General features: G+C 44.7%; 1 protein-coding gene across 8 annotated transcripts in view; it reads left to right on the top strand.

Annotated features, from left to right (window-relative positions):
* LOC135904991 (uncharacterized) overlaps nucleotides 1-13,441 on the top strand; it is a 50,852-nt gene extending 37,411 nt beyond the window's left edge. For 5 of the 8 annotated variants that reach the window (XR_011515364.1, XR_010565283.1, XR_011515362.1 and 2 more), the window contains one exon: nucleotides 13,151-13,441. Coding sequence is in view for 2 of the 8 variants with exons in the window: in XM_065435989.1 (XP_065292061.1) it covers nucleotides 13,151-13,262 (112 nt within the window). In the remaining 6 variants the exon portion in view is untranslated. Of the gene's footprint in view, nucleotides 1-5,971; nucleotides 6,080-6,904; nucleotides 6,940-13,150 lie in introns of those variants that run through there. The other 3 variants (XR_010565282.2, XR_010565285.1, XR_011515363.1) reach the window with 3 other exon arrangements.
* Nucleotides 13,442-13,703: the final 262 nt, after the last annotated feature.

The raw sequence follows: 13,703 nt of genomic DNA, 5'->3' as shown, positions 1-13,703 counted from the left end.
ACCCTAAAATGATGCTGCCTGTCTTGTACAACGGCCAACGAGCTTGCCACAGTATACCTCTTTGATGGAATGTTTAAGACCAATAACCATACAGTCATTTGCTGTAACAGCTGTTATCTGTTTGACTTGTTTGAGCATGTCCGCTGAACTGTTGGCATACGCCCTAGCACACGCAAGTGCCTGTCAAAAATTTGCAACCTTGCCGCAGAGCTCTAAGAATTTAGGAGCGCCGAATAGTTATGCCAGTCTGTTTGTCCTTCATGCTAAATTAAATAATCCAGAGTTATTGTTTTGAAGTTTCTTGGCTTCGAAGCTAGCGCGTAGGGAGCAAACATGAGGTGGCCGAGAATGTGTGGAAAAGAGAATAAGGACATCTGGCGCCTTGTAGTGGCGGAATAACATGACTGCGTCCAAGATGAGAACCCCTGCGCACACCTATCCATATAATTTAAAAAGCTGTACACTTTCCGTTTACGTAAATCGGTCCTGCAATTGACTCAGTTTGGAAGGACTTCTGGGCCTCTTATTTTCCAATGATTAATTTCTCTGGAAACCTTTGTCTTGGAGCTTTCCAATGTGGGGCTCCTAGACGGAGGTTTTCACGATAGCCCCGTCAACTCCTTTGATTCATTATGCCCTTGACGACAGGCAGACACCTTTAATATCGCAGTTTGCAAGCGGGTTGAAGGTTGAGATCTCCTCATTTGCAGCATTCGTCCAAACTGAAAGACTGCAGGCTTGTGTGACCTTGCAGAATCACAACCAAATTTCCAGCGGAGCGTTTTCTTTGGAGCTGTTGAAATAAGCGTTTCAGTTGCCTGTAATTAAATCATAACACACTTTAAATCGTTGCTATTATATGACTGGTCCGATTGAAACATTGTCAGCGTATAACATCTTCGGGATCTTGGTAAACGAATTTAGCAAATGCAGAAATTTATCGACACATTTTACTTCCCAAACACTGGTCAATATGTTTCGCCCAGTTTCACTAAATATGGTCTCAATGGTGTTTACAGCTGCCCAATTGAAGCAAAGTGATTTCTGTGTTGTTCCTAAAATACAGTTAAACGACTCCTGACAGCCTGCATAAGTAATTTACTGCTAAGGCGGTAATTTAGTTGTCCACACATTCTGAACTTCGTTTACACATTACCGGTGACTGCTCTAGTTTTAAACAATTGCAAATGAGGCGCATATTGTAGTTCACAAGGACACAGGCGAACCTACTATGAACTTTTTTTATAACGCAAAAAAGACACACAAAAAATAGAGGGCCCAGTTAAATGTTGCGACGCTTCTGAATAGGCTAGAAACGTGTAAATGTTTTTGTCATTCATTGCACTGAGCACGACTCCGCTCTTCAACAAACATAAACATGGTTTAAAATGGCTGATAACAGACAATTGCGAACATGTGCTGAATTTTCAAACAATGACAATATTTATTCCACGCGCATTTAATTTAGCACACATGTTTACCATAGCATTTTCGCCATTTCCACTAAATGTAACCTCGGTGGCATTTGTTGCAGCTGCCATAGAAACTGCCTAAATTCGGTGCTCTAGTGTGACACCCATAAGGTTCCGGGGCACCTGTATAAGTGTTTATTGCACAAGCCGCAATAAGCGCGCACCTACACCTGCAAGGGTTAGATAAGGCCAAAGAGCGCCATGCAAGTGGTGATCTGTGAATAATAGGGACAGATGTATTGCGATAGGTAGGTGTTACTTGGCTTTAAAAGGGCCTAAAAAATCAGTCGCTGTGTAGTGCGTAAAGTAGATAAATATTAGGATAATGAACATGACAGTGAGGTGTGCTACGACTATAAAGTGTATGCTGCAGGACGATCATAGAATAAAGTTTAAGAACATGGAACTAGCACTACCGCATCACGAGGGCTCTCAAACGCAATGGTACGGAGGCGTGTGAAGACTACTATCGTAGGAGCACCCTCTGGTGAAGAGTGTGCGCTACGATACCCCTGGGCTAACACGTAGCAATACATCATTCAGGTAGTTTAAAACACCTTCACATCAAATAATGGTTCTAATCCTACAAACGTTGCTGGATGCAGGGATATGGTGTCTGTAGGCTTGCGAAAAGTGCTTTTTTCGTTCAGTTTCTACCTTCTCATACCCCACAAGCACGTGGAAGACGGTCAGCCTGTCGCCACATCTTCCACATCGTGGAGGTTCGCCGCTTGTTAGCAGGCAATTTTGTGTGCCGAATGTGTTCCCAATACGTAGTCGACAAGACAAGACATCGGTCTGTCTGGATTTTATTGTGGGTGGTGCAATGCCTACCTGTGGCTTGATCAAATGGAGTTTATTAGAAGTTTCGACATCTCACAACCGTTGCTAATAATATCTTAGTTCTTTGCGAATGAAGGGCTTTAAGTCTTTAGCGGGCACACCCATATAGAGATTACAAGCTCTTGTTGCTGTGGATGTGGCGGCTTCGTCTGCAAGCACAGTGCCCTCAATTCATCTGTGCCCTGGCACCCAGCATATTGTTACATGCTGGTTAAATATGTATGTCGTACACAGGAGTGCATAAAATTAATAACTACAGGATTTTTACATTTACGGATCGACATAAGAGATGTGACCGAACATACAGAGTGAGTAAATATTATGGCTTTTTATAACCTTGTTTTCTTGATACATTTCGTCTCCGGCAGTACTGCATGTGACTCAGCCGTAAATACACTCCTTTGAGTGGGCAGAACGCGTGCTTCGGACAAAAACTGCCCCAGTAGTGCATAAGCAACACCGAAATGTAATGTTTACCCGTCTGTGTAATACCCCGGGCATGAGTACTTCGCCTGAAGCTTTGGGAAGTTCGCACGAATGTGTGCCTCAGGTGCATGCCTTGTTACCTTGACAAACGAAGTGTCCCATGGAAGCAGCTGCCACTGCCATGGCGGTAGCATGTTCGCTTGAGGCATTATGCAATGTTATAGGAGTGGCACACCCACTTCTTCACACAGCCTCACCACACGAGTGAAATCTCTCGCTGTGGATGAGTTAGGAAACATCGTGGCAGATGTCGTGTCGTTTGTAGTAGAATAGCGCGGGTGCTGACAGATAGAAGTGACTTTCAGGAAGTATGTATAGCCCAAATATGCTCTTCGTAAATGTAGTGATCACTCATTTGATTCTATGTAGAGGCTCTGTACCGGGCTTGTTCTGAATGCACCGGTCGCTACTCGTATACATAAATGATGAACCGGATCTAGAATTTTCTGTGCAATGGGTGTAGTAGAGCTTAAGCTACAGCGCCGTAGTCCTATCGTGATCTAATAACGCTCGTGTGCAGGTTGATGAGGCACTTCGTATCGCTACCCCATGTTGTAAGTAAGAGAAGCTTCGTTAGGTTCATTGTCCTCAGGCATTTAGATTTCAGTGATTTAATATGAGGAATAAATAAGCTTTTAATAAAGAATGGTGGCAAAATATTTCTGTTCCCCAGTTACAGGTAATTTACTTGCAAAAGCTCAATATCGGGGACTGGAATAATTCCTCTTTTATTTGTGAAAAGTACATATGTACTTTTCTGTGCGTTCAGACTAAAACCGTTTTCATTAGCCCACTTAGCCGCGTTGTTCAGGCCAAGCTGGACATAACGTTCAGAAATAGCAAAATTGCATGATTTAAAACCAAGCTGCATGTCACCTACGTACGCAGAAGAGAACATAGTACGGGAAATAAATGGCCTTTCCCAGAGAATTCATTTTCACGATGAAGTGTGTACAGCTTAGAACGACGCCTTGCGCAACACCAGTCTCTTGGGTGAAAGACTTGGACAAGGCCTGGCACACGTTTACACGGAAGGTACGGTGTGACAGGTGGCTTTTGATCGTATTTAGCATGTTGTCACGTGCACCCATGGCGGAAAGGTCTATAAGAATGCCGAAGCGCGACATCGAGTCTTTCTAAATCAAGAAATAATGAAAGGAAGAACTGCTTTTGTATGAATGCATCCCTAGTGTATGCCTCAATGCGGACAAGGCGGTCCATAGTCGACCTCCATTTTTTTTTTGAAGCCACATTGAAGAGGACCTAGCACTTTGTTGTTTTCTGAAAGATGAATTAGAGGCCGGTTTACCATTTTTTCATAGAGCTTACATAGACAACTTGTCAGCGCTATTGGCCTGTAACTGCTTGCTAAAGCCGGATTCTTGCCTTGTTTAATTGCTTCTTTCCAAGCAGGCAGAATGTATCCAGCTGCCCATATGACTGTAACTAAAGACAGGAGTAGTTTTAGGGTTTCTGGATAAAGGTACTTGGTCATTTCATACATTATGTGGTCGCCACCTGGAGCAGACTTGTTACAAGAATTGAGAGGTGCGTGGAATTCAGCTAGATTAACTGGACGATTGTATACTTCATTTTGCGCACATTTACGTTCAAGAGGCTGTCGCTATGCGAGTTTTTTACATTGCAAGAAAGTGGGCGTGTGATGTGTTGCGCTAGAGATAGATTCGAAGTGTTCACCTAGAAAATCTGCCTGATCTTCCACGCTATCACCTTGGGTACTTGCTAAGGGTAGCGGGTTCGAGTCCCAGCCTTCTAATATATTCACCCTATTCCATACCTTTCTCTCGTCCGACGAGTGTAAGAATTTATCCCATATATGTACCTCTCCCAACAATCTCTTTGTACGTCGACGTGTTCTCCTGCCTTGTGATTTGACCTGTTTGAAATTAATAAGGCTTTCGTCAGTTGTGGAATTACGAAGCAATCACATAGCTTTGATTTTCATTTTGCGCGCTCTCTGACATTCATCGTAGCACCATGGGATGCGACGCTTATTAGATAGTCCGTAAGTTTGTTTAATATGTTTCGTTCTAGCCTCAATAATAAAACATATTGCGTACGCCGCAGCATCATCTACATCATCTACAAAACAAGCAGAAATTTCATCTCCGCCTAAATATGTAAGCTCTCGAAACAGTTCCCAGTTCGCTGATTCGATGTTCCATTGACGAAAATGTGGCGAGCATGTATCTTACTTTGTTAGGCTTAACATAATTCGAAAGTGCTCACTCCCAAAGGGGCTCTTGAAAATGGACAACTCAAGACAAGGAATTAGTGTACTTGATACCATGCTTAAATCTATGAAGGAGGATGTGTTATGTGTAACGCTTTAATACTGGCTCTTTTGTGTTATGTATACATGCACCAAAAGAAAACAAAAAAATGTTATATTTGCGCGTCCTCGCGCATCTCAACGGAGTCGCCCCATAGGGGTCTACGAGCGTTAAGATTACCACGACTATGTACGGTGCAGGAAGTTCATCGATAAAGCTTTCAAACTGTGTCTTAGACAGTTGATAACAAGGGAGGATGCAAATCGAAATAATCGTGACTAGTTCGCCGAACAGTACTCCTCGGACAGCAACTGCCTCAAGAGAAGTACGGAGGTTTAGTTGCGGACAGGCAACACCTTTATCGACTATTATAGCGACACCACTCAACGAGGTGTAAACGTCATCAGGGTCTTTGAGAATAATGGCATACTGGCTCAGGAAGTTCGTATGTGTTGATTTGAGATGCTTTTCATAGACACACCGCACCCTCGCACTATATTTACAAACGATCTCTTTGACGTCATCAAGGTTATCAATAAGACGCTTAAGGTTCCATTGCAATATTTGCGTGTCCATATTGAAAATGAGCTTGTGCTGCGTATTCGGGGGATTCAAATCAGCTTACAGGGCCCTTGTCGGGCCCTGTGATGCGGGATTTTTTTTTTGGGCCGTAGGTGCGGGTGGCGCCGCCTGGCTGATTGTTATGTCCATCGTCTCTCTTGCGAGGCGCTGGACACACGCTCTTGCCAGCGTTGTGTTTGACGTGAAGGCCTCGTCTCGAGAGACGAGACCCTTGACGCCACCAGCGCGGCGGTCAAGGGTCAAGGGTCGAAGTGGCCCATTCTTCTGGGATGGTAATGGAGCTCTTAGATGCAGGGTGGTTGGCGTCACCGCCGGCTGAATCTGTGTGGGCCGGACGACCGCCAGGGGCCGTTGTGGCGCTGCCTCCTGAAGCGCCACTTCGGGAAACCTATTCTTCGGCAGGTAGGACACCCTCTTTCGGGTCGCCTTGAATGATTTTTTCTCCTTTAGTTGTTACAATTTTTCTCCTTCTTCCATGATGGACACGACCGCGAGTACGCGGCGTGCTCCATATCCCAATTCACACAGTGTGGAACGTTCTCACAAGATTCGAACGGGTGTTGATGGGCACATTTGGCACACGTTAGTCGGCCTTGGCAGTTCTGAGAACTCTGGTCAATCCTTTGTCAATTAAAGCATCGAAAGGGATTGGGGATATAAGACATCAACCGGATCTTAACGTCGCCTGTTTCAATAATAACAGGTAGCGCACTTGAGCCAAATGCTTGAATTAGATGCTTAGTTTTGATCAATTTCCCACTACACCTCATCTTAATTCTTTCCACATTGATCACATTCTGGTTACTCCATCCCTCCAAAAGTTTAGTCTCGGTTAGCTCCATCAAATCACCATCGCAGTTGACGCCACGAGTGGCATTCATAGTACGGTGCACGGTGACACTCACGGGAACGTCCCCAAAAGACACAAGATTAAGTACCTTTTGGCGTTGCCTTTTATCGCGGAGTTCAAGAAGCAGATCATGGCTTGCCAACTTGGAAACATTATAAACAGGGTGAAAAGCTTCCGTCAGTGATTTCGCAACCAAAAAAGGTGCGATGATTCACGCTGGCTTTTCCGTTTTCACCGGGTGTATTACGTGAAATCTTTAAGAATTATCAAGCTGGCGTCCAAGAAAACTTGGACTTCTTCGGCGCGCCCTTTCTTAGGGCGATCAGACAGTCGGGGGAAAGAACTTTCCATAGGTGTACTTTAAATTTCTGCTGCAGCGCCAGCCACCCACCATGGAGCCCAACTCGAGGACGCTGCAAAACGTTGAAAGGTGAGGTCCCGCGTACAACAGCTGTACACCACTGCTATGACCAAATATGAATAACCAAGGGCGGCTACGGGTAAAATGAGAACACGGTGAAAGCCAGAGCCAACGTTTCGACAAGTGGAATTCTCTTTTGTCGTCTTGAAAAAGACAAAAGACAAGTCCACTTGTCGAAACGCTAGCTTCGGCTTTCACCTTCCTCTCGTTTTGCCCATCGTCTTGAATGTACATCTCCCGCCTTCCCCGTGTTTTTCTAGTGTGGCTATGTCACACAAGGTTATCCTTTGCTGCCCGGAAAACCGGAAGTAAAAGTAAATAAGGAGAGGAGAGGAAAGATTGGAAGTGAGAAAGACGAAGATCCGAGAGAAGGGCAGGAAATGGCAACTACCGATTTCTTCCGGGCGGGTCACTCCGGGGGTGCTGTCTACGTGAAGCCGGGGCCAAAGTGGTGCTTCCACCGAGAAGCATTAAAGGGCCAAACACTCAGCATGAGCTCAACCCCCGGGATCCTCCTTTCTCTGGACGTGGCTAATACCCGTGTCACACGGGCGTTTGGAAGGCCTTCCAACCGATAGTCAGTTGACTCAAAGGTCAAGTTCGAGCTGCTACACGGGCGATTTCGACGGCCGCCGAGTCAATAGTCTATCGAGTCAACGGAGCACCTTACAACTCTATCGAAATCTCGATGGCCTTTGAGCAACGGAAACTGAAACAGCGCGAACATGCCCTCTCGTTCACAGTGTGCTCCAACTCACGGTTAGAAATAAATCAAACCAAAATGCTCTAAAAATACTATATATGAGTGTTATCAATTATTCAATAAAGTATTTTTGCCACTTGATATGCGCGAACTACACACACTCTCGACAACAGCGACGTGCAGCGACGTAAACGTTGCCGCAGTTTCGCTACTCAACAACTTAAAAACTAAACATACATGTAAGATAATGTATAAACAATTGTTTTAATGTATAAAAAACATAAAAAAATTATAGTGCTTTTTAAGTGGTTTTAATGCTGTTTAACTTTTTGTGACATGAAAACGAAAATAAATATACGCAGTGCCACACAATTTGGCGAGAAACGCCGGAACCACTGAACGGCCTTTCAAAAGTGCCGTGTAGCAGCGCGACAACTCCTTTGAGTCGATAGAGTTCTGGCGTTTCGACGGCCGTCGACTGGAAGGCCTTCCAAATGTGCCCGTGTGACACAGGTATAATATACATAATGTGCTGATAAGGAGATCAGCCTATAGTTAGATAAGAATTGAATGTTACCCAACTTAGTTACCCGTGTCACACGGGTATAAGCCGCACACGGTTGGACGGGGGAGGGTCCAACCCTCGTGTGCTCGGGTGCGTGGTGTCGCAACGCACCAAATGCCTGCTGACGCAGACGCACTTGCGGTGGACATTGCATGCACTTTTTCTACGCATCACCCATTGCCTGGCCTTTTCTTTTACCACAACTAAACGAAATGTCTTATTTAGTTCACCGAGGACACCAGACTAACATTGAATAACGGCTGAGAATTAGCGAAGAAAGGTGGGTTAAAAATTATTTGTAAAGCTTCCAATAAAGCGAGAAACATTAAGATATCGCAACGCATTGAAATAAAGAACGACCCCATTTATACTAAACCTAAATTTTGTGTAACGCAGAGTTATTTCGGGACATTGGGAAATGTGCCTGACAACGGCCGCGTGACACTTGTGAACATTTGAATAAAAAATTTTTGCGAAAGCTGTACTCGAGCCGCGGGCACTTAACTTCGCAACCAGACTAGTAAGTCACCTAAGTTTGGTCTTGATGACATATGTAGTTATTTCATTGGCAGGGAGCTGAATTTCGCGCCGCTCCTAAAACAGACTCATAAACTACGGTGCACTTCAATACGTAATTTATTGCAAATGCCACAATAAATGAGATATTCGGAACTTTGTGTCCGCCATAATCTGTGCCTTATTTTCGCGAAACATAAAAAAATGGTTGATAGAGGGCACCGCAAAAATGAATTACAAACCTGGTATGAAAGTATGGCGCATTAAAATAAGGAACAAAACGAGCGTTCTTAGCAAGGGTTCAGGATAAACCAGGAAGGCGAATGTTTTGCCACATATTACAGTTAACATTCCCACATGTTGCACCCAATTCGAAGTTGGTGTCTTGTGCACTTGTTTTAGAACTTTAGGAAATGAAACTTGTAACGGGAGTATGGTACTCTGGAACGCTTGAATAGGTAACATTCTATAAAGGCTGTAATTAAGCCACAAAGATCAAACCTCTTTAGTTTGTCATGCACGACCTGTTTTCTACATCCACGAAATATAAAGAGCGTGCTTAGCACAGTTCACCAAGGAGACTGGGAAACAACAATTACAACAACAGTATGAAAATTGGGAGAAGAGTATTAATTATTTTCAAAGTACACAATTACAATAAACACTACAAACTTTCTTTACACGTCGATCATCTAGTAGCCTGCACTTTCTCTAAATATAGAGTCTCTGCAGCTTTTTCTCCTCCTACGGAAAAGGGCAACCTGTTTAAGCATTAATTATACCACATGTAAACGGACAGTAAACGAGGGTTCAACACTTTTTGTTCAGACCCTAATTGTCGCAGAGATTTCAAAATAAGTCTGCCGATTTCCGCTAAACATCCACAGATTTCCTCAAAATACAGATTGCATCAGTGATTAAGTTATATTACAAAACCGCAAGAACTGGCATGTGACATTTTTTGAGCGCTCCTAGTGGCTTTACCAGCTTCGCTGTAAAATGAAATTTACCACAAGTTAAGGCGCACGACGTACGTGCGAACGGCTCCAAAAATGCAGAATGATTCAAGCACGTAGAAAAAAACACCAGACTCGCCCCCTCCCCCCCTGAAAAAGCCAGGAGCCATTTTTTGTCCACAAAATGAGTATGCCGAAAGCCAGTACTAATTATTGAGCGGATTAAAAAACGCAGCTATAATAGCTATGCAATGTCAACATCTTCTCGTAACCACCGTAAACAAGTGCCGTGATAAGCCGTCGTCCACACACTTCCCAAGAGAGGGTGCCAGAGTCGTCACAATGAAGCGCCGTAAAATTTCATGCTTGACTCTCGCGTCATTGTGATACAGGAGGCAAACGTTTCGGAGCACTAGTATTGTTGTATTGTAAGCCAGGGATAACATGCCAGCACATTAACATAATCATAGTCTTTAGATAGAAAACACCACGCAGGAACTTTGGGATCCTGTGAAGCATTTACATTAGTGAACAGTACTCAAGGAACGCATTGAGTAATACAATAGTAAAGGTGCTGTCTTGTCCGCAACGAAAAAACGCGTGTTAACGCTGCATCTGTAGACCTCTCACAAAGCGGCCGCCTTTTGACGAAAAAGCATCAAATGACCCATTGTGCGAAAAACCCGGCATCTGTCATCTGTAACAGTGAAACGGCACCTACACTCGCATTGCCATTGGTTGCGGCGCCACGTCACGAAATGCGTCTCGATGGAGCAGATGGATCGATAGGTAACACGTGCTGCAGCATTAATGCGCCATGTGTTGACTGAGGGGAAAGGGCATCACCGCGACGCCACGTCACCGACGCTCTTTGCACTAGCGCTCCTCGTCGGAGCCGAGGGGCGAAAGGGGACACCTGCTGCTGCATTAGCGCCCTATCTGTTTCCTGAGGGGAGAGGGCATTGCCGCGACGCGTCGCCCGATGGGCAACGCCGCGACGGTGGCATGTGGCGTTAGCGCCGCAGGCTGCTGGTGCTTGCTGGCTGGGGCAGCACTTACCGCTGTGGTACATTGATCGCAGCGCAAAACTCGTAGGCCCGCTCAGCGCCGATCAATTCGACATTAATTCGTTCACGTTCACAACTTATAAGAAGTGCTTCGGTGTCCTTGGATTCTTTTTTGAAGGAGCCATATGAAGATTTGACCAGGACTGTCGCGGTTGCATGTGATGCATTAATGCATGAATTTTCTTGAGAATAGAGGGTTCAAGTTAGCGCATCGCGGTGTCTTTGTTGACTAGCACTAAAATATTACTCAAGCTGTATATTCTTGCCCAACGCACTGTATGCATTATTTGCCTGTCACGTAATAAACATCCTAATAACGCATAACCGCATTCGCTTGCTCGCAGTTCTTATTTTCACATTGCCGAGAAACGTTATTCACAGTCCTTCTGTTCCATTACGTCAACGCGTGCCACGATTTGCAACAATTCGTGGGGAAGCTGGGATCGGTCGTCCGGGCCATCAATTTGCGGGGGGCGGCGCGAACAGGCAGCAGCCGAGGCCACAGTTTAATTAGGCCGATCAGACTTGGTGCAGCCTGACCTCAGATCGAGCGCGCTCAGGTCAAGCGCCACTAGCGTCTTCTATTCTCGCGCAACCGGCACGTGAGCCCTCTTCGCCGGCACTGGAAGCGACAGTCGCGCCGCTACATGGCCACTGCCATTTCCAACGTTTGCCTTTTCCGTGCGTATACAAATCATGCACGATTTTCCTTTCCAAATGGCGCACATAATCACTGGAACAAACTTCCTGGTAACATAGCTTCATCCAACAATAATTCATGAATCATCTGTACTAGATGTTTTTAATTGTGTGTTTGGGACTAAACTTTCTGTAGACGTTTTTTTTAAATATCTATACAAAATACTCGCTGCTCTGTCTTGAACATACACGTAATGAAAACAACAATGCAACGTGAACTATATGTATTTTTAAAACTTAAATTTAGGGTGTGTTTGTACAGTTCACATCTTTTGCTGTCCATTCTCTCACTGTTCAATTATGGTCTGCATGAATAAATATTCTGCTGTACATTGAGTCCTTTCTAACTCTTACTATGCGTAGACGCACTTATTTGCTATTGTTACGCGGATTTCTTATTTTTACGCAGCACTATGTAACCTACCTAGAAACCGCTCCGGTAAATCAGTTGTGCGGTCCTAAATATACGAGTACAATCGTATTGTTTGGTTATGAATAATGAACTGTTCTCTTCTGGTATCATTCATTTTACTCACTATAAGTCATAGATGTGAGAGGAAGATTGAACAATGCATCTGTTATCTGTTCGCTTGCACGAAGCTGCCGCGGAGCAGTGGTTACGACACTGCACTTGAATATGTTTGTCGTTGCAAAATTTCATCACGCGTACATATTGCACAAAAATTCCGTTTACATTACCTAGAATCGCGCCATAACGCACAATATAATACTATACAGGCGTTTCCTAACTCAAAACCTGTTTACAGAAAAAATAAAATAAACTACACTCTAAGAACAGTTTACACCCTTTGGCTTGCCCCTTCTGCCACACAAAAATAATCGTCATCTGCCTTGATGCGTTTCCTTTTTTTATCGCTGCGAGCCCGGAACTTTCCAGTAACGAACGGCACGCGCGTTTTCAGCATAGAACTGTTTACACCCTTCGGAGTGCCTCTTCTGATAACGCGCGTGCCGTTCGTCACTGGAAAGTTCCGGGCTTGCAGCGATAAAGAAAGGAAACGCATTAAGGCACATGACGATTATTTTTGTGTGGCAGAAGGGGCAAGCCAAAGGGTGTAAACTGTTCTTAGAGTGTATGTGCCTCCTCCAGCTCATGACGTCGTATACATAGAGGCATTCTGTTGTCTATAAGGCTCCGTTACTAGTTAAGGCAGAAGCGCAGCATTTTTTCTTGGTCCTAACATATTTATATCCTGATAGAAAAGAATGGCATTTATTTATAGATACGCCAAACACGCGGATAGTAGCATTGAGTGACTGGGAAATAACACAACAAAATACATAATAAGCATGGACAATAACAAAGAAACGTAGTTATTACCAGCAAAAAATGGCGTGAACATACATTTTTTGGCTAACAAATGTGTATACAAAAGGTCACAGAAATGCTATGGGATGGTGCCTGGAATAATGGTACCTATTTATTTATAGATACATCACAACAATCGTATCATCATCATATGTACACCTTCTAAAATGACAAGCCACCGGTAACTTCGGCCAAAGCTCGAACTGGCCCGACCACGGAAATAAAGTAAGCTGCGTTGTGTTCTGCCGATGTGCCTTAGCCCAGCCGATTTCATGGGAATCTCGTTAACACAAACGCAGCTATTCTAAGCGTAATCGCAAATATCCTTCATCAGCACTGTATGCTCTAACATTTTTTTTTACGCAGTCGCACACAAGGCCACGACAACGAAGACTCTGTGGCAGAAGTGATGCCGTCTAACACTGCATTGCCAGAAGAGATCGAAAGCGGAGGCAAAGACAGCATACAGGGGGTCTAGGACCCGCCGTGGTGCGCTGGCGTATGGGTGCAGGCGCGCGGCAGACGGCAGCCTCGTTTTTCGTCTGCAACTGCGTGTGGCAGTGGCATCAACGGCGGATGGGCAGCTTGCAGCGACGGATCCCAACAACCAGTGACGACTCGCTGTCACGAATAAAAGCCAGCTTGTCTAATCCTTTTCCTGGGCGTGTTGTAGATGTTACAAACCTAAGTCTGGCTGGAGAAATGCTTGAATATAGGCAGGCCTATGGCCAGAGGAGGTCGGCTTGGTAGTGCAATAACTCTGCGATATAGCTACAGCCAGCGCAAAGCAGACAGAAGTACGACGGCAGGGTGAAGCGGGTGTCCAATTAAAGGTGGCACTCCTGGAGCTATAGGTCAACCATTGGTCGGGTATGCACTCTAAAGATATAACAATCAGATCGAGGCCTATTCTATTCTC

This window comes from Dermacentor albipictus, chromosome 6, assembly GCF_038994185.2.
Source record: "Dermacentor albipictus isolate Rhodes 1998 colony chromosome 6, USDA_Dalb.pri_finalv2, whole genome shotgun sequence".
Taxonomy (NCBI): domain Eukaryota; kingdom Metazoa; phylum Arthropoda; class Arachnida; order Ixodida; family Ixodidae; genus Dermacentor; species Dermacentor albipictus.
This window is presented reverse-complemented; position numbering and strand designations above follow the sequence as displayed.